This window comes from Melospiza georgiana, chromosome 6 (genome assembly GCF_028018845.1).
Source record: "Melospiza georgiana isolate bMelGeo1 chromosome 6, bMelGeo1.pri, whole genome shotgun sequence".
NCBI classification, from domain to species: domain Eukaryota; kingdom Metazoa; phylum Chordata; class Aves; order Passeriformes; family Passerellidae; genus Melospiza; species Melospiza georgiana.
In genome coordinates this window covers 8,280,068-8,307,454 of record NC_080435.1, presented here as the reverse complement: position 1 = coordinate 8,307,454, position 27,387 = coordinate 8,280,068, and the positions used below count along the sequence as shown (strand labels likewise).

Here is a 27,387-nt window from a genome sequence, read left to right as displayed (position 1 = left end):
AATTGCTTTAGGTGAGGTCTCAGCACCTCAGTAATGCAGATTCAGAAAGAAAATGTCAGCTCCAGCTCAGGACAGACCCAAGTGAAAGAAAGAAAGACAGAAAAATGTATCACTGGAAATGCAACTGAAAGGAGTGTTGTTTGGTAAAGTGGCAGACAAAAGGTTAAGTGTGAGCCCAGTTAGCAGGTGAAGTTAAGCAAATGAGTAAATGCTTTCCTATATGGGGAGGGTATCTTGCTGAGAGCAGATAACACACAGATAGATTTCCTGTTTCTCCATTGAACTCTGCTAATTTGCTATTGAAAATGCAGGAAAATAGAACTTGTTTTGTGTCTAACTCATTTTAATGTGAGAACTGGCTCTTGATTGACTGGAGAGGCAGAGCTTATTTCTGGGCAGATATTTCCACTGCAAATGTTTATTTCCCCTAGATTTTTTTTTTATAACCACAGGAGATTTGAGAAACTTCAAAGCCTTCCGAAGTGCCAGACAGCAGAGTGCACATTGTGTATTTGCAATATACGGCTGCCTCCTAGAGGTGACAATATTTTTCTTACAGTTTCTGTTTAGCGTTTATAACGTGCCAGAGTTTCAACCTTTTGCAGCACCAATGCTGTAAAGGATACTTTGCAGAGAAAGTCTTTGGATCTTGTACCTTTAGTTAAAATTATATCTCCAGCTGTAATTATATCTCCAGCTGTGTTAAGGCTGCAAAGCCAAAAAGTTCAAGAATTATGGTTACCTGTAAAGCCTTAGCTCTATCCACTTTAATCTCAGCCTTGTCTTTAAACCTTTAAGTACAAGATAACACCATTTTATTTGAAAATGAACTGAGAATAGTTTGCTGATAAGATGCACTCTGATAATGAATCAGGGTTATATACTGAACGCATCTGGGTTTTATATGTGTCTCCCAAAGAAGGAGTAGATAAAGAAAAATATTATTCCAAATTACTGGCTGATATTACAGCTTAAGCAGCTAGCAATATGGACCATAATTACATGGGGGTTTTCTCATTTAATTTACACCCAACCTGGCACTTGTGGCAAGATCTGTGTGCTCATTTCCATGGCAAAATTCTATGGAAGTTGCATTGGAACATGAGCAGCACTGTGTGGCATTAAGCTGAAAAAAAAAGTCACCTACAACTGTTCTTTAGGAGGTACCACTGTGTGAGAAAGCCCAAGCAGGCAAGCAGCCCTTCAGGACTGGCAGCAGAGCCTGGAGGCTCTGCCTTCCACATCTGGCTCCTCATCCCACTGCCTCTCTGACTGCAGATTCCACTGTCACTGCAGAAATACTTCCAGAGAAAGATAGGGAAGACCCATCAAAAAATGCTGTCTTATCTTTCACTGCACTTCAAGAATCAAACTAGCAGCAAAATGGTCAAAGCAACATCTGCTTTTGTGTCAGTTAATTCCCGTTCTAGAGCAGATTGCTTTTCCTTTAAGAGTTACATACAGCTCTTGCCTTTCCAGTCTAAAATAGAGTGTCATCAAACAAAATCAAGCTTATAGATGGATCAGAACAGATGACTCAAGGTGTGGAACTGGTTGTGTAAAGGAATGAAAGAGCAAATTACAGCTCCTCAGCCTGGAAAAGAGATACTGCAAGGGAAGAGGACAGAGGTCTCTCAAATCCTGAGTGTAGGGGAGAAACTGGCTGGGGATCAGCTTCCCAATTCCAGTATAAGAACTACAGGGAAAATTAAAGTAGGACTCACATTCAAAACGAGGGGGAAGTATCCTACTTGTTTGCCCTTTTCTTATGTGCTTTTCTAGGCAGCCACTTTTGGCCCATGCCAGACAGAGGCCACAGGGTCAGAGAGACCTGTGGTTATTCTAGCAGATGTTACATGCCATATAAATTTTATTTCCTACATCTTTTAGGAAAAACTCTGAGAATCAGCTTGGTTTTTGGAAGCATTTTGACTCACTGACTCATGTAAAGTTGGTCTCTTATTGTTTCTTTCCCTGTTTCCTTTGAGTCTCGGTGAAAGTTTTCATGTATCCCCTCCATCTGCCAAAGAGGCACAGGGAGGAAGGCACAGCGAGCAGACTGGGAACTGAGCTGCTCCACGTAGTCACTCCATATGTTTACTGGGGTCTTTGGCTGGCTACCTCAATCAGTAGAAGCAGCAAGTACCTCAGCAGTGGTAATTCTTAACATCTAATGGCGAATCACTTTTAGTGCTTATAATATCAAGAACAGTACAGGAGTGTTTTTCCCTAAGATGACGTTGTTTGATCCTGTTCCTTGACATAAGAGACAGAGAACAAAGAGGAGGAAATAAGTGAAGATAAGAAAGAATCACATCTTCTAGTTCTGAACTTGAGAAATTATATTCTGTTCATGTTCACCTCTAGCCATTCCTTGTGACCCATAAGATTTTGTCAGGCTTTGAAATATTTTCCATGACACTGCTATTATACAAATTTCAGCCAGTACTCTGATAAAATGAGTTGGCACAAAAGATCATGAAGCCAGACTTTCCAGTCAGAGAAAAACACCCTCTACAAAAACAGCCTTTTCAGAAAACAGCCTCCAGCTATCAGGATAGATGCCTTTCACCCAGTAAACTGCAGGAGTGGCATGGATCTGTGCTTACAGTATCCTTACTCCTCTACTGCTCTGATCCCTCTGGCCTCCATGCCTTCTTCCTTTGAAAGAGTTTAGGTAGGGAGTTGGTTTTGGTTTTTGCAGAAATATATGCTATGTTTAGCTTTTCAGATTGAGATCACAATGAGATCTGACTTCATCCTGGACAAGTTTGATAGGTGTTTGCTGCTCATAATTGATGTTGTCCAGAGAGGAGCAGAGCCATAGGTCTCTCACATTTCACACTACTGCCAGCACATTTATTGACAGCTTTGCAGTCAGGCCTAATCTAAATGATCTTGAGATAGCCACCACCTTCAGGATTTAGACACTTCCGTGGTGGAAATCACAGGGGCATTGCCTGTGATTGCCCCAGAGGGCTGTACTTGCTTAGTACACACAATCTTCAAAGACATTGGGGCAAAACCTTCCCCTAACATAAGACTGAAAAAGTTACATCCAAATTTGAAAGGAGCCCTTCCGTATATGCTCCTTTCAGTAGCTCTACGAAATTGCTTCCTTAATTTTCTCAACTGCCCAAATTATACTTCAGAAGACTGTCCTCTCCCCAGTGGGCTCACTGACTTGAAGCCCTGTGTCTTCAGCTGTTCCCTAGCTGCTGTCAAAACTCTGGAGTAAATAATCTGCAAGCTGCAAATCTGCAAAGTGGGTCAGAGGCTCTTCCCTGGGTCCGGTAGGAGGAAACCTGACACAGCAATGAAGAGTAAAACTCTTAGTGCAAATTCCCTTACTTGACTCAGTTGTTTCCATGCTGGTTTCCACAGTCTCTACTTCACTGCCGTGCTTACACTGGCCAGCTCACTGTCTTTTTTTCCTGAGCACAACTATGGCATTCAAAACTCAGTTTCATCCTCCCTCTGCTTTTATAAACCTTTCCCCCCTCCTTCTCTTTTCCCTTTTATCTATTCATTTTGTAGGTCTTCCCTTTTCTTCACCATGTGAGAATCCACTATCTATTGAGAAGATAGATGATTCTTCTTTCTCTCTACCTTATCTCCACTTAGTCTTTTCCTGATCCATTCCCACTGTCATGTTTCATAAATAGATTACAGATCCCATACCAACATTTAGTTGATCTATTTTCTTACAATCTGAAATCTCAGGCTGATGCTGATGTCTTTTCCCAAGAGACTTCAAATGAGCTTAAGCCTAACATGGTCATATTAAAAATCACGATATTCCCACGCAAGTTGCCTTTACCATCCAACATCTTGTCTCACACCACTATGTATCAAAAGCCCTCATCACTCAAGCCCGTACATCTTGGATGTCCCCAACACGGCACACACTTGTCGCATCAGCAGCAGTTTGCACTTTCTTCATCACTGTCAGGCTCTTGTCTGTACAGCCTAACTCCTCTGAAGTACCTCTGAAGTTCCACTGAAGGAGTTTCATGGCAATATCAGGCAAAAATAAAGTTGATTAAGCTTAAATCATGCTGAAGCTGTGCTTTAGAGGCTTTAGAAGAGAAAGAGGTTTTGTTCCAATAAAGTTTAAATTTTGCATTTCACCTAAATTGTGGCAAAATACATGAATCTAGTGTCAAAATTTCTGTTCAAAGTTGTGACACACTTGGTACCAGACCGTAGGAGGGAAAGGTCGGCCCCTGTCTGTGGAACAGGGACAGTTGTGTAATCTTCAGCAGTTGCATAGCAGGTGTGTAGGAGAGATGGCTGCCTACAACATCTTACCCAGTCTGGCTTTCTCTGCACAGATCAGGAAATGATGAGGGCATGGAAATCACACTATGAGTCATATCTAACCTTTTTTTTTTATAACAACGATGTAGATGGTATAAACATCCTGAAAATCTAGGTAACTTTGTTCCAGACACAGTGGAATGCACAGGGCCTACTGGGTCATACTAATGGCCCCATGAGGAAGCTCCCAAACCCGCTTTGTGTCATGTCACAGCCAGAGAAAAGACAAGGCACATGACCCCAGTCCCTGCCAAATGTGGTGCCACAAACACACGCATTGCAATTCAGGAAATACTGCTTAATGAAAGGCTTCTTTAAATCACCCTAGGATAACCATGGGCTGCAGTAACCATACACTGGAGTATGGAAAAAATATCATTGTCTCCTAAGGGCTTGTAATTTAGGACAAGTGTCTTCAGTGACAGCAAAGAACATCCCCATTCATTTCAGTTTCTGGGTGCTTTAATCAAACACACCCATGAGGAGAGACACATGTGGTCCTGTTCCTGTGAGGACCAGTAGGTCAGCTGCCCACTTAGTTTAATGACTGGGCAAAGAATGAGAGTTTTTCTCATTTATTGGGTTAAAAGGTTGACTTGACTATTCGATATATGTATTTCTTTTTCTATTTGCATTTTACTGTTCTTTTCAGTTATGTCATTGCACAAACCAGCCCCTTAGTCCTTTTTCTTTCAACAGATCTTAAGATATCAGAATTGCAATGGTACGAGGCTATAGCCATAATTCATTTAATGGCAGGCCACAGAGACTGCCTCTATGGCCCTCATAAATTCTTGGAGAGACGAGCTCTACATTCTCTTCTCCTTTTTATGATGGTCCAAAACAAGTATTACATGGGCCTCTCTCTCTTGAAGATCAAAAGAGATTATCAGAATAAAGAAAGTAATAAATACCCCAGCCAACCACTTTGAATATTTCACATCATTCACTACTTCAATTTCCTACAAAAAGAATTTATTTATTTAAAGGAGAAATACAAATATCCACACAGAACCTGTTTATGACATTCTTATCAGAGATAGAAGGCAAATACATGTGCAAAGGATGGAAGCAGACCTCTAAGTAGAAGATTTCTCAGAATGCCCTGACCTTGATTTGTTGGTGAACTCATACTGCATCATGTGCAGATTTACAACAGAACTATCCCTGTAAGAAAAAAGCTGCAGTTCAAATCTTACAGTACAAATAAATGGTTTTCCTGCATACAAACCAGTGAACTGAGAGCCAAATCTGAGTTCACTGAGGAGAATTAAAAAGATTACTCTAAAGCAAAAAGGCTAGGCTCGAAGGCCCTAACATTCAAGTTTGGCCATGCATGTTTCTATCAGCTAGTTAGATAAATTTAAAATAAATGATATATGAAAACATAGTTAGGCTTTTCTCTTTAGTTGAAGATCTCAAGGCAGCCTCTCTAATTTGTTTCAACTGCACTTGCTCTGAGGAGAGGGATGTGTTCACTGAGCAACAAAGGGAACCCTGATAAGGACTTCAGAAATTGTAATTGTAGGTAATGTGTCAATGTGCCTTTAATGTGTTCAGTAACTAATGGGATAGTTGCTGCAGATGAGTGGAAAAGAAAGGCCCCTGTGGAAGCTTTTTCTTTAATGTAATGGCAGCTGTGAGCCAAGGTTAATGTAGCCACAGCTCCCTTGGGAAGCATCACGGATAGGTAATTCATGGGCTGGGTAGCAGCCCCCTCTGTTCCCTGTTAGCTCCGCTCTTCCCTGAAGGAATGGTGAAAGCAACAGACTGGCACACTCATGCTCCAGGATCCTTTCAGACCCTATGGTAAAAATCCTGAAATTCCTGGAGACCCAAATAAAATCACTAGGTGGAAGGGGGAGAGAGATGTAGACATAAATGTACACATTCAGCTCCTCCTGCTGCAAAATAGGGAAAAAAGTTATTTCCTTTCCAGATGGAATTGGTGGAAGGGTAAATCCATGATGGCACATTTTTTTTTTTTGGATGTGCTTTTAACAGGAGCCCTAGCATGGCACAGAGAAAGAGGCAGAAATGGGTATCCCTCAGAAACTGAGAGGGGATTAAGGGTGGTTTTCAGATTAAATGGTTGAATCATGAGTGGCAATGGTAGATTGTTTTCCTTGTAAAAACTAAAGCCCAGCAATGAGAGGTGGCAGGATGGTTAGCCCTGGCCGAGGCTCTGCTGTGCAAACCACCCAGTGAGTGTTTGACAGCACAAAGCAGGAAAGCCTTTGGCCTCCCACCCTTCCTCCCTTCCTCCCTGCCCGCTGCAGCTCTGCTGGGGCTGGTCCAGCATCCCCTGCATCAAACCTGCTTGTCCAGTCACTCTCCCTGCTGTCCCCAGCTCTGCTGCTGTCCCACCTGGTGGGGTGGCAGACCCTGCTGGTCCAGTCTGGACCCTCGGCCCCCAGGCCAGACCATGCCCCTCAGTGTGGCTCTCTGAAGCCCACCAGGCTTTGGTTACATGCTCACAGCAGACACGGGACAAAACACACTGCTGGCTGCCCTGCATGCCCAGGAATCCTCCACGCTGCATCAATTGTTCTGGTCAGAGCTTCAGAGATCATTGGCTGCTTCTTTGGAGGCAAATGCTCTCTTTGGCAAAAGACTCCTGGAACATGCAAGTGGATTCTTTGTTTCAGTAACTTTAAGGTTTATTATTAATCTTTCCAATGTTAATATTTAGCCACTAGTATCTGCCTGGATAGCAGCTCGCTTAAAAGAAGACAGGCTGGAAGAGCTGAGCTTTAACTTTTCCTGAAGTACTTCTCTGTGGATCCAGATAAAGTCAGAAGTAGCAGTGTCCAAACTCACCTGTTCAGGAGACATGAGAGGAGCTACAAATTATCCTCCCAGAAGAGGAAGCAAATCCATCAGCTAACCTGGTGCATCAGAAAAGAACAGCAAGAGTGAAACAGCCTTCTCAATACTCCCACTGAAATATTAAAAAATCCTGCTTAGAGACAGTTGGGAAGGAAATATGTGGATAACAAACAAAGGTATTGACACAGGTACTGAGACAAGCAGGAAAGTCAGAGAGCCCAGCCTTTCTGATGAGGGACAAAGGAAACAGAAGTCAGTGCAGTGATATTTGAGTGAGGGACAATGCCCATTCCCTAATGGATTCTTTATCGGGCAGATCTGTGTACTGTAGAGGCAGAGATGTGCTTTCCACTTGCAGCACACACAGGCAGCTCCCATGCACTCATCTGAGAGGCAGACATGAGACATTTCCTCTGCCTTAGTTAAACTGCCAAACAAGCACTCACAAGGATAACTTTCATGGCATGGTTACCATAAGCAAAATTTTCCCGGTAGGCAAAAGGACACTTCTGCTCCCAGGAGATCAAACCAAGCAGGGAAGCTGTCTGGCATTGCATAATCTGTCACAAGGAGATCTCCCCAGCTGGGGCAGCACTGGGTGTCTCCCTTCAGAGGGCAGAGGGACCAAAAATGACCCCAGGCTCTGCTCAAACAGCTTGCACCTTACCCCATCACATGGATTCCTTTGTAATCAGCATAACATTGCTCTGCAGGCTGGAAACACAGGGTAAACCCTTTGATCCATCCTTTCTTCACCTAAGGGCAGCAGACAAATCAGATGGCTTCTCCTGATAAAAGAAAGGAATTTGTTTTTTTTCAAGGCAATCAGAAGTTCATTATTAGAATTGTCCAAATTAAAGTTCCAGTTTCCATTCTCCTTCCCTCAGCCCAAATAGCCATTGGATTACATATCATTAAAAATGAAATCTGATTTTGAAATTAAAATCAACATGTTTTCAACTTTCATTTTAGAAGTTACAATGTTTTTACTATTCCAACTTGTTTCTTTACTATTTTTTTTCTATCTCCATATTTTTCTTTTGAAAAGAGGAACCCGTCAAAAAAAAATCTTTTTCTTCATTGTCCTTCTGACCACAAACTAAAGTTCAAATTTTCTAGGTTTGGCTCTTTGAATAGAGAAGTGACTAACCAATATCAAGCCAATGTTCAACATTTTAGGTTTGAATTCTTTCAATAAACAGTCAGGGCTAGGACTGCAGCTGGAGCTAGTCATTAATATCATGGAGGATGTGTCAGTGTTCTGCTAAAGAACCTGCAAATCATGTGGATTCATTGCTCCAGATGGTGTTGGCAATGACGTGGAAACCCCCCAAAAATGGAAAGCAAAACAGAAAGTGGAACGGGAACCCAAGCAACTCCAGGTCTCCTCTGGGAGGTAGGATCCAAAGTAGAAATGTGGAGAGGGACACGAAGGACAAGTAAATCTATGAATGCAGCAAGTATGGCTGTGGGCACTGGGAAACAGCTTCTAACTCCACTTTGACTTGTCTAGAGCTGTCCTTTGTAACACACGTCAGTCTCCAACACAGGGAATTGAAGTCTGTGCTGGTTACTTGTGAAACCCTCAGGAGCTGCCAGCACTTCAGTAATACTCTCAACCAGCAAAGTGCAGTACTGGCTGGCATTAAATCCTCTGAAATTGCCCACTCCTAATCACTGCACTCCAAAAAGGCACAGGCAACTTGGAAGGAATGAAAATATAACTGCAGAATCAAGAAGAGTGGAATCATTAGACTAAAGGGCTGAAAGTCCTTTAAGCCAGCACAGAGAAAGCTTGTGTGGGGACCGATTTATATCTGAAAAGTGTCAGATCATAAAGACAGCACAGAAAAGGAAGTGATTTCTGTGTGATTAGGGAACTTGGAATTAGTGAGAGGAAGACAAAAAGCACTGAGCTGAAAGCACTGCACAGGAGCAGGTTTACTGGCCAGAGGATGGGAGTTCAGAATCCATGAACCAAGAGCTCAGTGGAAACCAGAATTCCTTTTCCAAATGAAAGTGAGCCAAAATATTGAAATGTTGCACAAAGCAGACATTCTTGGAAAATGATACTGAGCAATTGTACCTAAAATAATATATTCCTGCTTCAGATTTGTCATTAACCCCAGATTGCAGATGTAATTGTGTGGTGTTCATTCATGTGATGCCAATCCACAGCAATTTCAGTTATGTGTTGTGGTCTATACCATTGCTTCAATGGTTGGTTTTAGTAAAGCCAGATGATTTTAAACTTTCAAGATTAGTTAGTATATTACCACGAATGGTAGCTATCACATAACTTCTCATGCTGTTTGACCTAAAGGTTTCTATTAGTTCCTGGAATTATTTTTTCCCTGCATTTCATGGCACAGCAATTAGTAGCAATTAGTGCAATTTCTTTCCATAATTAAATTGTGATGGTTTACGTTATACTTTGGGAGCTGTTTACAGTGAAAGACTCCAAAGAGAATAACACATATGACTAAATGACATATGACTGAGCAAAATCTGAAAGATTTTTGCAGAGTTGTTGTATCTTTCATGCATCTGCTGTTTTGATTTTGACTATATATACTTGCAGTGAATTCCCATATCAAAAGAGAAAATTTTTTTTTTTTAATTGGTGTGTCTGTATATTATTTTCTTAGTTATGCCTACAGATTTCTGCAAACAAGTCTAACAGGCATAACTCCAGGTTTTGTGGTGTTCATTTAGGAGCAGTGCTATTTTTTGCTGAGAGACTTCTTGCGGACTATGACACTGTTCGAGTACTTCTTGAGATTCTGATGTTGGTTTTGGACGTCTGCTAATAATTATTCACATGTTCAAAATCTGTGGAATCCCTACTGTCCACCAGAAACTAGGATATCCTAAGAAGAGAACTTGGGTCTGACAAAACTTCCCACAGGCTTTTCTTGTATAAATTCAAAGACAGATTCTCTTTGGAAAGTCCTTGTTTGGCTCCTAAGGGTTGGAAACAATTTCTGTGGCATTTTCTTTACTAGAGATATCAGCTTCATTGAATCTAGTAAAACTGTGTCCTGTTAATGCAATATCTCAATAAATTAGTGTGTATTTTGATTAGTGAAAACAGGTCTGCTGACAATGCCTCCCCCATGAGTATTGGAAAATAACCAAATATTGAATCTAAATAAGAGGCATGAGGTGATAAGATCTTCAGAACTGGTAGGAACCATGAGTACCAGTGCTCCCTCTCGTCCCTCTCGCTCTCTTACGTGGTTTTTTTGGGTTTTTTTTTTGCCAGCTGCAGCATTTACAGCCACATTCTTAAACCCAAAAAGCCACCTCCTCCCTCAGCACTATTTGTTAGGTTATGGAAAGCATGGCATGCAGCAATCTATTTCATGAGCTGTTTAGTTTGTCAGCATAGTAACACACCCAAGATAAAACATGCTGCATCCTTTTTGCCTCACTCTTTCCTGAGCACAGGCAGGTAATCACACATTCAGGAGTAGTATCTTCCCAATAACATGCTACAAAGATGCTGAGGTTACCAACCTTCCTATCTTGCTTTTTAAGTTTGTTTAATCCCCTCACTACCTCTGATCCTTCCTTTTTCTCCTGGACTGGTTTTCCCACCTGAGAGTGGTCTGATTTTCCTTTTTTTCCTCCTAAATTCTAATGAAAGCAGATTATATTCAAGTTCCATGTTGCAGTGTGGTTTTAGTATGGTTTTGCATGCCAAAGTATTTGGAATCACGGACCTTTGTTTTGTCCTTACATTGAGTGAGAAACATGGAGAAACATTCTCCCACTGCAGACCAGAGCTGCACAGCTTTGCTTTAGCAAAAGGAAGATTTTCATCCCTCTGAAAGACAAATATTAAAAAAAGACACTAAGCATTGCACATTGAGAGCAATTATGTGCACAAAGGACATTCAACAGGATTAACGTGCTGACAATGGCTGATGTTGATGCTCTTTCATGGTCACAAGGGCCGTGTGCCACCCTGCTGTTTATTAACCGGTGCCTGGGGCAGCCCTTCCTTCAGCCGGTGTGCAGACACAGAAAAGGAAAAGTAATATCCCCCTGTGCTGCCTTCCTGTGGGGGTGCTCAAAGTTTATCCCTGGACTTTGCCAATCCAGACTTTCTTAAAATAGTCAGCAGTGTGCACCACAACTTTACATCACTAAATTAAAGAGTAATGGACACCTCAAACACAATTCAGATTTCATTTATATCTAATTCCTACTCTTGACTGGGTATGATTTGGAGAAAAATAGATGGAAAGCCTTCTGCTGGTTCTTGATTGACCAATATGGAGAATATCTAGAACCTCTTATTCAGCACAGAAATAAGGAATAAGTGGGTTTAAAACTTACTCTGAGGGAATCTGAGCACCAACATGGTCTAGAGACAGAATCAGTGCGTTTTATAATTCAGTTTCCTTTTCCATGCATGGAAAATGTGCTCTGACACAAACCAAAAGTGTGTCAGAGACCAGACGCTTTCCCAGCTACAGCAGCTTCAGCAAATGGTTCAGTAAGAGAGCTTTGCTGTGAGAAGAGGTTGCTGTGATAAGAAGCTCAGTGGTTGCTGGTTTTCCTCCTACAAGCATTTCTTGCTACATCTGCTCACTGCTTCCTCTAGACAACGGCACTCTGCTTCTGGACTAGTGCACTCCAGCAAAGCAAATTCTGTTAATCATTCTCAAAATGAGTAAGTGCTGCTTATGCTGCTGTTCTCTTTTCCCCTTCTCTGATTGCTGGTCACAAAACTCATAAGCGCACCTGTAATTGTCAGACTGCAGAAACAATGGGGCACAGGAAATGCTCCTGGTGTGATGAAACATCAAGAAACGCACAGGAAAAAACAAAAATCTGTACGTATAGAACCATAAGCTGTCTCAGGGAAGACACATTGATAAGCTCACTGGGTAGACATGTTCTATGTTTCAAAGCAACACAATAGTGTCATGGCCTTCTGTAATCTCAGCCACATAAAGAAAAGAGTCACCTACCCTCTGAAATCCTAACAATCCAGTTCTCTGGAGAGTTACCCAGGAACAAGGGTAGTAACAGTCAAGCCGAACATTTCAGGAAAGATCCTCTAAGAAGCAGAGGAAATGCGTGGCAGCCCAAGCATGAGGCCGAGCCAGCTCTGGAGAGCGGCACGAATGGCCCTGGGCGGCCCAGGGATGCTCACGGCGGCGGCGATAGCGCAGCACCGGGAGATGCCCAGGGGCTAAACCTGCTGTTGAGGCAGAAAAAGAAGCTTGCTAGTTTGCTTCCTGCTGGGGTTCCCATTGGCTGGGGCAGGGCTCCCGGCCGCTATATCTGCCGGGCAGGGCGCAGGGCCCGCACGCTGCGCCATGGGGCCACAGGGCTGCCTGCTCCTCGCCGCGCTCCTGCTGCCCGCCGCCCGGGCCTTCCCCATTCAGGTGAGAGCAGCTCTCCAGCTGGGATGGTCTTCCTGGAGTGAAGCTGTGGAGGCCCACTTTGATAAATTTTTCTGCCAGAAAATATTAGTAATATCATAATAAATAAAGGCAACATAATGATTTGGCTCCTCCATTCATCCTGGTTTTGTCGCTGTGTTTGTCAGCTATGGAAGAATAATGCCTTTTACCTGTTGGTTTTGCAGGACAACTATGAAAACAGCACAACAAGTAAGTAGGATTTATACTGTGTTTTAAAAGCACCTGTTATTTCTTGACTGTTTATTACATTCTTGGTTTTGACTTGTTTTTAGAGCATGTGAAAGCACTGACAGGCCTTTTGAATAAGGCTATGTTTCATAACTTGTTATTGAGCTGAATACAGATGTGTTTTTACAAAGATGTGCTTTACACAGACTTTGGGGCATGGTTTATTAGGTTAATTTGGATGTGCTTTCACAGGCTTGAAAATAAAATTTTAATTAGACATCCTGATACCTTTTCATTAAGTTGAATGTTATAATAAGACTGCTAATCATTTCCCTCCTTTTCTACCTGGGTTCAGCTGTATGACAAAGATGTCAGGCATCAAAGAAAGATTTGCTTTGTTCTGGTTTGGAACAGGCTTAGCTGAACAGTTAACTTGCAAAATACAAGGAGATAATTGCAGGCCTTCAGAGGTCAGTGGAAAGAAAACTGTAGGCAGACTAACTACAGCAAGAACAGGCTGACCGTAATGTGTACAAAAAGAAGACACCTTGGAAAAATTTGCTTGACATAGAGCAAGTCAGTGACAAAAGAACATTGACAATTTCTGCTTTTGAACTGTCATTAATGGCATGGGGAAAAAGGGATGTTGTAAAATTACTGCTCAGTATATTTAGAAGGGACCAAGGGACACTCTTGCTCAAGTTCAAGGCAGTCAGTTGCTCAGACTCAAAGTTGCAGGTTTATTGGGACAAATGCATGCAATGAATTTTAATGTATCATTGTTACTGCTTTTTGTGCCTTTTGAGACATCTTTCAGTATTTAGAGTGTAGGGAAAATGTGATCTGTATAATTTTGAGAGCCCTATCACACCAGATGTTCATTTCATCAAGGAGATGGCAGACGCCTTCTGTGGTGTCTCATTTGGGTTTTAAAAAGAAGTTGCAGGCTTTATGTGCCTAGGAAACTGGAGCCTAATTTCCACTGATTTTGACTACTCAATTAATCTAGTACCTCTTGGATACATAAATTCTGGATCTGGTCAACCCATCTCAAAAACGTTCCTCCCTGCAGAATATTTTTAGATGCCATGGATCTCTCTGATGCAGCTGGTGGGAACTGACCAAATTTTTCTATAATAAACCACCATCATTGCCGTGGACTTCCATTGCCATATAACAGAAGTAACAGCCTGAAAACACAGACTTGAAGTCTTTTTGGCTCAATAAAAGCGATTCTGTTGCGGGTGCTAGATGGAGTCTGAAAAGGAAGACATCTCCTCATTACCTTTGAGCAATAATTATGAAAAAGGAATGGTGCTGCAAGGGGTGATAGAGCTTGGTATATCTTTTACTGAGAAAAATTATAGTAAAATTTGGGGCACAGATGGGCTTACAAATAATGACTGTTTACATGAGTGTTCTCTGTTTCAGTGTTAACTAGAAAAAACAAAATTGTTTCATACTTTGACAAGGAAGATTGCAATTATTAGGAAACTGGAAGAGATTGCCTGATAGGCTTGCAACATATCCATCATACTTAAGAACAGGTCAAACAAATGTGGTCAGGAATAATACAGATAACACTGTTTCTGCCTTAGGGAAAGCAGACAAACTGATGACCTTTGAAGACCCTTCCAACTTTTAAACTTTTTTGATATTATAAAAATGAAGATAAAAATGTATACATCAGGTCAGATTTTCACTTCTGGTTTGTATCTAGAATCTCATATTTGGTAAAAATCAGAAGACATCACAGTAGAAAGGCACCTTAGAACTCAGAATGGTACCAAGCTGCTGTCAGATGCATACTAAAGCTGAGATTATTTTCCCCATGCTAAATTATAGCCCCCATCACATGTTATAACCTTATTGTTTGACACTTTGGAACCAGGGGATATTGTTGAGCTGATTTGCCTGCACCTGTTGCAGAGAAAGCTTGGGACAAAGCATTTTTTTTGTCACTGATTTCTTTTGCAATTTTCTACACTGAAACTGATAAAATGCTTTGCTGATTCTTAGATGGTAAATTCTTAGGATTCTGTTCCTCAGCACAATCTACTAGGAATTTTCATAGTTGTTTGATTAAGTATCTTTTTAATTTCTGTGCCTATGCATTAGCTGGTGCTCTCCATTCTCCTGCACTCCTCCAAGGGATCTGCCAAAGGCATTCCCATGGCTGAGGAGGTGCATCCATGCTGTTACACACCGAGAAGTTGCATTCAGAGTCTGATGCTTGTCTTTTTGTCTTTTTGCAGCAACAGAGCCTACTGAGGTAAGGAAAGCTAACTCAGCCCTTCTGATCGTTTTGGGCTTCAATATTGCGGAAAGTAAGGCCAGGACTCTTGGACTCCCCTTTCATCTACATCTGTGTAGCAAAGTTTTCTCTGCTCAACCGTGCATCAGAGTGTCTCTGAACCTTATTCCACACTTCATATTGCACTTGCCTTTATGATACCCCTAGTTGCCAGTTACCAAAGAAGAGTATCTACCACCCCATGGTACTTCTTTGCACATGGCAAAGTACATGAAAGTTGCATTGATGAAAGATGACAATAGTAGCATGATGCTGTTGATAATTTATATGTTTTATTATTTAATTTAATGTTACATTATAAATTATGAGATAATATTAATGTATTGTCTTTGCAGGTTACTACACAGGAGAATACATATGGTATGTACTACTCCATCTACAAATACATATTTGAGGGGATGTGCTGATTGTTATCTACTCAGTTACTTCAGAAAATAACATAGGCTTGATACAAATTAACCTTTATGAGGAATTTCAAATAAATGCAGTCGCCACAATGTTTCATGCAAAGCAAAGTCACTTGGTTTTGGCCAATTGCTTGGCCTTGCTAAAAACCTCAGCTGTTATATTGCTAAAATAGCTCTGCTTAATTCGTGTCCTGAATTAAGCCACTTCTAAAGGTTAGAAGCACAGAGGTCACGTGTTTCTGCTTTTTACTGATGTCAAGACTTGCTGCATAATGCACAGAGTTGGCTGATTTTGCTAGCAAGGCCTCTGAGTCCCCAGTGCTGGGCTTAGATGGGTACATCAGTCCGACCCGTGGAACAGGAATGCAGTTCCAGTGTCATTGATTTTGAGGGTTTTTCAGGAGGTCATCATGTCCAGCAAGAAGTAGCAGGACTGCTCTCCATCCATTTTTGTTTCTGGTATCTTCTGTTGGGGATCTGAGTGTGAGTTGTTCATAAAGAAGTAAAACTGTGCCATCTCAGACCTAAAAATATGATGGCTAGGAAAAGAAAAAAGGAGAGAATGAAATAATTGAAGGAGAATGGCTCTTGGGACTAGATTAATGCCAAAATAACCACAGCTAGGAAGTTCTCAAGGTTGTCAGTGAACAAACATCTACATGAGTGAACATCCCTCCAGTCCCTAAATAGACTCTGTAAGCTTTACATGCGTCACTGGAAATATCATGCATCATCAGGGTAAAAAATCAGGATTCATATTTCCTCTGGGAATGAGAAAGTGATACTCTTGTGTTTCTGCACAGAATCTCCTTCACCTACAGAGACTGATGAGGAGGACGAAGATATTTTTAACAAAATTCTGAATGTTAACAAAGGTAATGCCACCAAATTCCTGTCTATAAGGGAGCTGTCCTTTTTGCTTTTTTAGGGTGATGTAGGAGGTACCATGTCTTAACACAATCTGTGCAAATGTTTTTCCCATCTTACACACAACCATGTAAGAGATACCACTGGGATTATGGTGTAGTCTGCTGAAGCCCTATAGTATCTCAAACTATTGAGTCAGTACTGATGCTCCCAGGTGTGGAGGCAACTGAAAACTTCAGTTTCTTCAGCTTTAGCTTTCAACATCTTTGTCATCTTTGACATAAAGAGAAAATGTGGGTATTTGTATGCTTATTTAACAGCCTTTTTTTGGAATGAAGAATGGCACTCAGCCATCATATGGCTTTGCAGTGCAGTCTCCTAGATAAACTGCAGTCAGTTCCATTCTCACTGCTCCCAACTTCCTCTTCCCTGATCCTTCCAAACATTCCCTGATATATCAGCTTGTTTTCCTCACATTTTCTCCTCCAAGAGTCATTCAAGTGACTTTAAGTAGTCTGTAGAGAGAGACACCAAATATTCTTACAGTTTTCTCCTGACAACTCTCCTCTTCTTCGTTTGCCCACCTTATTGGGTTTCCTTATTGGCACCTTCTGATTTTGCCCAGCACCTTCCTGGGGAGATATTTGATGCCATTCACTCAGTGTCACATGATGGATAATTAAATAGTACCAGAATAAAACATCATTCTTACTATTGAGACTGCTTGTTTTTTCAAGTGTGCTTAGCAGGTGTCCAGCAATTTATGGCTGAAATGTTTCCACCCTTTCTCTGTCCCCAGACAGCTCCCAGTTTCTGCAGGAAGGTGACATAGTTCCACGGAGGAGTCGCAGTGCCATCAACTGTCGCCATTGCCACTGGCCCCAGTCCAGTGACGGGATTGTTCGTATTCCCTATGAACTGGATCCTGCTTACGGTGGGTTTGAATAGAAATTATTTTTTAAATGGGTTTTGTCCAATGTTCTTCTGAGAGAAACTTACATTGAGTGAGCACGAAAAAACCAGCTGAATAGATCAGTTCTAAGGATTTACTTGTGCTGTGCAAGCACAGATAAATTTTAAGTTACAAGGGCCTGAACCAGAAATATTCATTGAGGCATTTTGCCTGCATCATGTTTTGGGACTGATCTCTTGGAGACAACAATAACCATTCCCTCTAATGTTGTCTTCCAGAATGCCTTCCTTTATAAGGTTCATGGCTATTACAGTAGAGCTTCAATGATATGCTTTTCAAAAGCAAAACAGCTTCCTTTAATTGTCTCCAAGTGTCCAATGAGATACATCAAAATGGCCACTATAATTAAGAACAAGTCATTGAAAAAAGAGGCACCTGAATACATTTGGACAAATATCCAGATAAAGAGGGTCTTGTGGCAGGCTGTTAAAATCTTAAACAAAATTCAGTACTGAGCAAAAAAGAACCTAAGAACCTAGGCTAATGTTTCTGTCCCTCATTTATCCTGTTTTTGAGACTATGTGAGATTTTAATGGCATCTGCTAATCTGTGCTTGTGACCCCTAAATTAACCCTTTCTTCCCCAGAGGAGAGCCATGTAAAAGGGATTCATGATGCCATGGCAGAATTTGAAGCACTGACTTGTATTAATTTTGTGGAGCGCAAGGCAGAACGTGACTACCTCAGTATTAGATCTGTTGATGGGTGAGTTGAATGATAAATTAGCAAGTTACTTCTACTCTATTTTTCAGTCCTTCCCTACACTGATTCTGTGTGACCTCAGAAAAAGCTTTTGTTTTATCGCAGTGCCAGGGTATCATCCTTGGGTACCTTACTAGGGCAAGGGCTCATCAGGCACATCAGGAAGTCACTACAGACACTGAAATAATACAAACCATGGAAAAGCACCATTAAGGGGGAAAGAATGTCTAAGCTCATGTTTTCTCTGTGGCACAGTGCACACTTCAGCACAACGTATATTGAATACTGTAGGTCCTATCTACAAAAGTAGACCAACATATGAAATAAACAGTTCTTTGAATCGCACTATTGATCATCAAGCTCAGAATTAGAGCTTGTGAGAAAGTTGTTCAAAACTTAGCTTGGAAGTGTTATCTCCATCTTATCTCCATCTTATCTCCAGCTCTGATACTGTCTTTAGTATTTTGAAAAAAAAAAAAAAGAATTGTTATTTCAAGAGAGTTAAAGTCACGGTGAAGTCAGAATTTAGGAGCCTCTGTGCTAACAAAAGTCTTCCATTTAGCAATGATCATACACTTTGTTCCTTTATATGCCATAGTCACTTTTGCACTCTGGCTATCACAGTGGAGAGAGGAATCATTCCACTCCCACGAGAGGTGTGTGAAGTGAGGTTCTCTGTTCTGCTTCTTTGCCTGCTTGCCAATAAAAATCCCATAAGTATTATTGTTCAATGCCTCTCTCAGCTGCTGGTCCAACTATGGGAGAGTAGGAGGTGGACAGACTGTCTCTGTGATGAAAGGAGGCTGCATGTGGAAAGGAGTAATTCAGCATGAACTGGAGCATGCTTTGGGCTTTTTGCACGAGCACTCTCGAAGTGACAGAGATGAACACGTAAAGATCATGTGGGAGTACATCAGTCCTCGTAAGTACACTTTGGACTCCTCAGTGTAGGAAGTGGTGTAGACACATCCTACTGCTCCCTGCTCTCCCTCTTCCCCTGAAGGGAGAAGGGAGGAAGCACACTCTAAATACATTATCATATATTGCAGCTGACAGACCAGACTTCAAGAAATTTGAAAACTCCAATAACCTGGATCTTCCGTATGACTATTCCTCAGTAATGCACTACGGCCCGTAAGTAGCAGCATGGCATTACTATTTCAGGAACTCAAATCTTGTATCAGAATTAGTTTCTATCATAACTCTTTCCTATCAGTTTCCCCAATTCCCCTTCTGAGAAAAACAGTGTGAGTCAGTTCAGACCAGCTGCTCACTAGGGCTGGGATACACTGTCCCTTGGCTTTCCATTGGGGAGCCCTCCACTGCTGGGCTTGGGAGCAAAGGAGGCCGTCTGGACATTGACTCTGCTTACTGGTGGACATCTCAATGAGGCCTGTTTAAACAGCACTATTAGTCACAGCAATAGCTTATGTACAATTCTTGTTCTCCCTCCAAAGCATCCTACTGAATCCTGAAAGAAGTTATGGTGCTTAGAGAGCATTGTTTCTCATGGGTTTTTTTCAGATACACATTTAGCAATACCACTGGGAAAGCAACTATTGTACCAATTCCTGATAGATCAGTACATATTGGACAGAGACAAGGGATGAGCAACTTGGATGTGGCCAAAATCAACAAACTTTACAACTGCAGTAAGTATCTCCAGACTTCCCTGTTATCTTCAACTCAGATCTGGGCACGTGGCAGAGACAGCAGTTTTTCATCAGACTGTGAGACTATTCTCATGAATTCCTGGTACCCACTAGGGTTACTCTGGGAGGGAATGCAAAGGTAAAGCTGGAGGCACGTTGTGATTAGTGAGAAAATGGAAACTGCCTCTAAATTAAATCAAACACATTTGCTATTAGCATGAGTGGCTGCTGGGCAACTAGACTAACTGCATACCACATCTTAAACTTAAATAGAATAATTTGATTTCTTACAGTTCAGCAGACAACTATAAATCCCAAAAGAGCCAGATAACACCACTCCTCATGTCAGCTAGTATTTAAGACCTGATCCAAAACAAAACAGTTTTATGCTCCTTTTAACTTGAACAGTTTCATGTTACCTTGTCCAGTTTTCAAAAGTCTGTTATTCTAAGTTTATATGTTTAAACTCTTTATGTGTACCCTCTGCTAGAAGAATTTTTTATATACAATCACAGAAATTTATTCAATCAAAGGAAAAAAAATTATGAAAGTATTACCTCTTGCACCCCAAGTGCTCCTCCTAGGCTTAGAATTTAAGCATTGTAGAAGCATCGTATTTGTGCTTGACTCTTCTGACATCACTTAACTTCCCCTTCTCAATGGAAAACAGTGGCACCATCTGCAGTGAATTGAAACTTCTCTTTACAGAGTTGCAGAAGGAGATCTCTTGCTAAACGACAGAGCTAATCAATAAATGGAATGATTTTCAGAGCACTACTTTACTTTCCTCTTTGATGCATTATGTGAAATTAGGACAACATGAATGCTCCTTTTAATCAAGATGTACCAGTACTCTGAAATGAAGGGTGATAGACCAGAAAACAGAGATCAGTCCATTCTGAAGAGATTGTAGTTGTGAATGAACTACTATTATGAAACCTTCTGCAATCCTAAAGCAAGCATTTTTCCCTCAGGTCGCTGCAGCACTATTCTTGATGGACCTTCTGGGTCACTGAGATCAGCCAACTACCCAAGGAATTACTCAGATAACACCAACTGTGTCTGGCTCATCCGAACCCGATCCAGAAAGGTAAACACAGGTTAATAGTGGTCTGGAAAGATGGCTGAGCTTCTTTCAACGTTAAGCATCTTGTGCTCTGTACAGCAGTTACCAGATGAGAAAAATTTCAGAATAGTTTCTACTTCTAGAGAGGTACGTGCTAAAGCCAGGTATAGACAAAGACAATTCAAAGAGTTGTGATTTTGAAAAATCTCCACAAATTGGGCTTCAGGTTTGAAAAGTCAGGACAAAGCTCCTTGAGCATGGGAACATTCAGTGATTAGATCTGAACCCTGCAACTTCAGGGGAAGAGAGACAAAGCTGGATAAGCAGCTCTGGTCTCTGAGTCTGTGCTTGACTACAGTTTAGGTTCTGTCTGTTTTAAAGGACATTCCATGAAAGAAGTATACTTATATATTAAAAATTAATTTTCTCTTCCCTTCCAGGTTTCCCTGCACTTTCAAGCCTTTCAGCTGCAAATAACTAAAGGCTGTCAGGGTGATTATGTTAAGGTTTATGATGGATCCAGCAAGTCTTCTCCAGTTCTAATGGACAAGACCTGTGGATCAAAGATCCCCAGTGGCATAGTTGCTTCCAGTAATCTTATGCTCGTAGAGTTCATCACAGATGGTGCCCAGACAGCTTCTGGTTTCCAAGCCACCTTTACTGCTGGTAAGTCTGAGAGCAAGGAGAATGGCAAGGAAAATAGTCAATGCCAAATCAACCTTTCCATTCACTCAGGAAAAACATTGAAGAACTGCTCTCCATGAGGGTCATCACTTCCTTCCTTGCTTTTGACATAAGAGATTAGTTCTACACTGACCCCATTCATTCATTCAGGCAGATGGGGCCACACTCAGGTTAAGTGGTGTTAGCCAGGTGATTCACTGTTCCCCTTCCCTCTCAGATATGTGCCATTCCAAAGCATGTGTCAATAAGGGCAATCAATTTAATGACACTACAAGTGTTACTAGCACAGTAGAAAGAGAAGAAATCGTAATGCAGCACTTGAATATATCATTCACCTGGAAAAGGTGCAGTTTTCAATCACACAGTTCAGGTGGTGAGACAGATCTACAGTGAATGAAGTCACCCAGGCCCTTGACAAGAAGAGAGGCAGCATTTCCATGGTCAGGATTCCTGGAACCTTTCCAGCTAGAACACATTTTCTTCAGTCCCATTTAATTAAGAACTAAGGGCGCAACTAAACAATTATGTGACCACAGGCTTTCTACTTAGCGTGTACCAGCTGGAATAAAGGAATTCCTGTGTGTGTGACTGCAGCCTATGGCAACTGCACAGCAGTGCAGCTTGTGTTGGGGGGAAAGGAAGCTCAGCTGTGTCGTGCAGCCTTGTATCTGCCATGGGATAAGAACAAGCATGCAGAGTTTGCACGAATCCACTGAAATGCACTAACTTGACCATATAGCCAAACCAAACCAGAAATTTTGCATTGTCTCTTTGTAATATCTATATCTGTCCACTGTTGCTATGGAAGGAAAGAAAAATTAAGAAACTGCGTGTGCCACTTTGCTGTGTCCACAAATATAAAGCAATCTTAGCTGCCAGATAATATGTGATTTAGCATATACGTATTTCAGAGATGCTACAGTTTGTCCAGAGACTTCTGAAAGTGTTGCTACAGTTTGTCCAGAGACTTCTCTTCTAAGTGTTCCCTCATTTCTTTTACAGTGAGGACCCAAAGAAGATCTAGCATCCACAACTGACTTAATGAAGAAGAACCTATTCTGTGAATATTGAAATTATGTGTTTCCTACTTCATTCCTATCTTGGCTTGGTTCAGTATGAAATTTAATTCTATTAAGAATCAAAGTTCACATCTTCATGAAAACGTTTATTCACCAAGCCATACAAATGTACAAATTCTATACATCTGGTGTACTTCTCCTTTTGTCTGCACAGTTAAGTTATTACCTCTTTCTATTTAACAATTGAATAAAAAGCTTCATTAAAAAAGAAGTTTCCGCTTCTCTTTTCCAGTAGTCACTTCCAGCCAAACACACCATCAATGTGGTCTGACTTCTTAGCCCCTTTGTTCAGTCATAGGGATGTCTCTTAATTATACCACTGACATCATCATGGGTTTAGTTAGTTGGCTGAAGAGACCAGCTCCAAACTTTAAAAAATCATTTTATGGTATTCACAGTCTTGAGCATGAAAAGGTCTTGGACAGACAGAGTCCCACACCAGCCTAATATTTCCACTTCTCAAAATGACTTCTCTCTTCAAAATTCTCTTATATCCGTAAATCACAAGAAAGGTGGACAAGACAAATCTACTTCCAGGAAAGGACTGGTACTTCCTACTGCAGTTTTCCTTGTGCAGTTCTGGCAGGCAGGGGACAGCTAAGGGTGCTTGTTTAGCCACAAGCCATTTTTGATCCCGCAGAGATGATTAAGCCTATCACAGGCCAAGATAATGCTGCCAGAGTTCATGCACATGTTCAGAGAAGAAATCTTTTTTGTCAAGAAAGTATCCAAGCTCTTCTCTTCTGATCTCATAAGCGATCTGCAAGAGTGTCACAACTCCTGGAGTGTTCATTTTATAGCCTTGCCTGCAATCACACTTTTAAAATTATATTCTCTTGACCAAGACAAGCCTGTAAGAGATCTGAGAAAAAAATAGACTGCTATTTCAATTTGTAGTATTGACAGATAGTGTTAAATATATTACTAACCTGAGTATTTAATACTTGTATTTTTAAGGCTGAAAAAAAGGAAACACTTTTCCTATTCCTACTTTGTAACACTAGAAAACTTGAAATTCTTCTCAGAGAAATACATTTCTAGAAAAACAAATGGGAAAATAATTTGAATTTCAGAGTGAAATTTACATGGAAAATGAATTTTTAAAAAATTCTTTTATTTTGTTAAAGAAGGCACCAAAAAGACTTAATCTGAAAGAATTTGCTCAAAGGCCTGTCTGTGTTTATACTGTAAGATGAAGAAACTGTAAGATGAAGCTGTAAGAGTCAGCTCTTGAGAGAAGCTTTAATTCCATTGAAGATTGTTTCCTTACCCACAGTGGCTGTGCAAATGCCTCTGAACACAGCAATCCCGAAGCTGCCTTAGAAGAGGCATTTCTTCAGCTCTTCAGACACTGCAAGATGGGTTCAGCTTCTGATGTGTTGTTTGAGTTACTCTGAGCAATCGAGTGCTGCTATCAACACATCATTAAAGGAGTAGTCCTTCTAAAATGCTGTTAAAAATGCAGGTCTAGAAAAATTTTTTGCCAGTTTTGATTCCTAAGTTCCTGCAAAACAAAACAGAGGAAATAATACTGCAAAGCCAGAGAGTGAGGACTAACATCCTAGCATTACTTTTGAGAGGAATTTCGGTTGTGAATAATGTGTTCTACACAACGGTGAAAAGGCAGGCTCAGGTGATTCAGGTACTTACCCTTGAAGGGGGAATAATGATTTTGATAAGAGTTTGGAAATATTGTTGGCAATGGCTGAGAAATTATTAAAGTTGTGATCATCTGTGTATTGCTGAAATTGCTACAATAGTTAAGAAGCTTTTTTTTTTAGGAAAACCAAGCAATCTGTGCCAAGAAAATATTAGACCCAGCTGATGTTAAGAGCCTGCAGTTTCTTCTTTTAATTCCAGGGGAAGAGGAGGCACTTCCCTGCCAAGATGCAAAGTGCAGGTCTGTGTGAAGTTGGTCTGATCCTTATTGTACAGGCTGAAAAAGGCTAAAGGTGGTCACAGGGACAGAGCGAGGTTCAACCCAAGGATGTGGCCACCCAGTTGTCCCAGGACAACTCCTGAAATCCCATTAGCTCAGGGTGTGGTGAGCAGCCGAGGCAGTCACTTTTCAGACACTGTTTGTGTCTGAAAGCCATTTCTGTCCTGAGGACTTTAACATCCCCTTGCTGTGACCATAAATGCCCCTTGTCCCGATTCCAGCTCGAGGGTAGAAGCCGCCCTGTTCAGTAGGATCACATCTCTACTTACTGCCCTATAGCAAAGTGTAGCATTTCCCTCATACAAGTGGGGGTCTCTCTCCAGCTCTAGGGACATGCAGAACCCCACAGACAGGGCTGCAGGACACCTGAGTGTCAGCCTAGGCGTGGTTTCACAAGGCCACCACTGAACTGGCCCAGTTCACTCCAAACACTCGTTGTCACACACTCACAAACATACAGTTATACCTGCATGCTCTTCCTCATCCTTGGCTATCTCCAGAAGAAATACCAGGTAGTGCAGCACCAACATCTTCAGAGACACCATCTTGCTGAAGAAAACACCTGCTGAGCAAGAGAATGTTTCAGCAGGGAGAGCAGCATCACAAATCATGATCAGAATTGTCCTGGAGCCATATGCAGATATGTGCTCAGTTTGCTCTGGGACAGAAGTGGGCATCTCCCTCAGGCAGTCCTGGTCTGGAAGCTACAGTGGCAGGACAGAGCCCTAGGCACATTTTGAGGCTCCTCTACAAGTTTATACTTCTGAGCTGCTACCCAGGAGATGTGAAGCTGAGACTTCTGAACCAAAACCACTTTGGGAATGTGGAAAACTTCATGTATGCAAAGCCTCCCAGGGATGCAGCAGAACATCTCTTTTAGGACTCTGTCTTTCCCCCCAAACTACATCCATAGCAATCCTGCCGGGCCAGTCTTTGTGGAATGAAATACAAAGATTTCCAGGAATGCCGCAGGGATGGACATGTGTTCGTGTGGGAAATCACTGGAAGAAGCAGCCAAACAAGGGTTACAAGAACAGCCTGTATTGATAACAAAGGACATAATTCCCATGACACAGCACTCAGGAGGATCATGGAGGAATGTAGTGTTTATGGCACGACCACAGGGTCTATACCCCATTCAGCAGCAGCACAGAAGACCTGTCAGTGGAAAATCCCACCCTCACGTGCCAGCAAGTTTGCAGCTACTGCGTGTGCCTTCCCTTTTTCCCATAACCACAGCAGGAAAAGAGATGTATCCTTTCAGCAATGACAAACAGGTTGTTTGAACCTGAGAGGTTTTTCTATGAGGAGGCAGAAGGCTCTAATTCCCATGCATATTTTAGTATGTCTCTCCCTCATGGTCTGAATTCTTTATCACTAGGCACTGCACAGACTCAGGCAATTATATGAGGGATAACAATTTTTTTGTTTGTTTTAAAGAAAAGTAGTAACTTGTAGTCTGACTTTTCAACTACTTTTACTTGTTAAAAAAAAGTACCAAACCCCCCAACATTCCCTTTTCCCCTTCAATTGTAGCACATACAGTCATTCATAACAACTCTTCTGAATCTCATTCAAGGTTCAAAGCTATTGGCATCATCCTTCACCAGGAGAATCCAAGAAAATAGTTACAACTCAAAGCAGAATCAGAAGTTCATTAAACAGTAATATCATTCTCCATCTTCAGTGAATGCTTGTCCTTTTACACGAAGTGATGGATATAAGAGTGAGAGACCAAACAATGGAAATTAAAAGAAAGCATTTTTATTTGTCATTAATGGGCAAAATAGGTGTTGCCTGAGTTTTCCTGTTTCATATCTCTTTCAGGAAAATTGTAAAGCCAGTATCAGAAGGAATAGGCAGATACAGCCCAGTGATCATCAGGGGAAGAAGTTCACAGTGACAAAGGAGATCCAAGGTCAAAGGATTTCTTCCATGATCTTGCTGCTGCCTTGTCCTGCTGGCAGTTTGTGTCCCAATCAATCTTATCTGTTTTGACTTTTATCTCAAGGCACTTGATGGAAGAATCTTTTGCTTTTCTTTCCAGTCCTTTGTCTTGGTGCAGGATATGTACTTCCATTACATAGTTGTCTTGTAGAACATCTTTGTGGATGTTTTTAATATATAGCTATTACCTTTTACTTCACAGTGTTACGAGATTGTAATGATTGAATTCAGTTTTATTGTCTGTGCATAATCAATTTAAATTGAAAGAAACTCAGAGAGAATATTCACACAAGGAGATATATGTTTATAATTATTTTTGGTTTACTTTTAAGCTTTCACTAGCTATATATTTTATTGTTGTTCTTGTCCATGGCAAACTTGGAGAAAAATTTCTATTGGATTTAGCCACAGGGAATTAAGAATCTTCTGGGTTTTAGGAAGATGCATGATCACTTTAACATAAAGATTCAAAAGTAATTTGATTTTTATCAGTAAGCAGTCCAAAACTGGCAGAAAGACCTCAGCTTCTAAACATCAATGGTTCTTCATTGTCTTAAACTTTGCCTTCACTAACTTGTATAGATCCACCTCTCAAATCCACGTATAAGTGTTGGTAATTAGATTTCCTAATATATTTAGATGTAATTTACCACATTTTTAAACTACCACTCGAAGTGAAATGGCGTGAGGACATAGTACTGTGGAGTAGAAGTTAGGGTAGTATTGAGTTAGGGGTAACTGATGGACCTGGCTTGTGGAAACCCACCATCAACTCCACATTAAACTGCAATCTCAGGGTTATATCACATGAGAGGAGTAAAAGATGAGAGAAGCGGCTTACAGGAACATGAAAAGCTGTATGAAACCCCAAAACCTGACTCAAGTAAGGTGCTACTAGTTAGACTGGAGATCTACTATTAGAACCTGAAGCATGACTCACTCACAGGAGGGCAGCACTGAATGCCCCAAAGGGAGAAACAAATGGATGCTGCAGTTCCAC

The 27,387-nt window shown here is 41.2% G+C and overlaps 1 protein-coding gene across 1 annotated transcript; it reads left to right on the top strand.

Moving 5' to 3' along the window:
* The first annotated feature begins 12,482 nt into the window (after positions 1 to 12,482).
* On the top strand, positions 12,483 to 22,459 carry LOC131084348 (astacin-like metalloendopeptidase). Its single transcript, XM_058025733.1, has 13 exons — positions 12,483 to 12,551; positions 12,755 to 12,779; positions 15,014 to 15,030; positions 15,408 to 15,432; positions 16,283 to 16,354; positions 17,146 to 17,280; positions 17,906 to 18,023; positions 18,764 to 18,942; positions 19,070 to 19,154; positions 19,545 to 19,672; positions 20,647 to 20,762; positions 21,179 to 21,404; positions 22,425 to 22,459. The coding sequence occupies exons 1-13, from the start codon at positions 12,483 to 12,485 to the stop codon at positions 22,457 to 22,459; spliced, it is 1,230 nt and encodes a 409-aa protein (XP_057881716.1).
* Positions 22,460 to 27,387: the final 4,928 nt, after the last annotated feature.

Excerpts from the sequence above, each read along its gene's own strand:
- LOC131084348 (XM_058025733.1), top strand. The coding sequence starts at position 12,483 with ATGGGGCCACAGGGCTGCCTGCTCCTCGCCGCGCTCCTGCTGCCCGCC. Across the intron at positions 12,552-12,754 it reads CCCGGGCCTTCCCCATTCAG|GACAACTATGAAAACAGCAC; the intron begins GTGAGAGCAGCT and ends TTGGTTTTGCAG. Across the intron at positions 20,763-21,178 it reads TCCGAACCCGATCCAGAAAG|GTTTCCCTGCACTTTCAAGC; the intron begins GTAAACACAGGT and ends CTTCCCTTCCAG.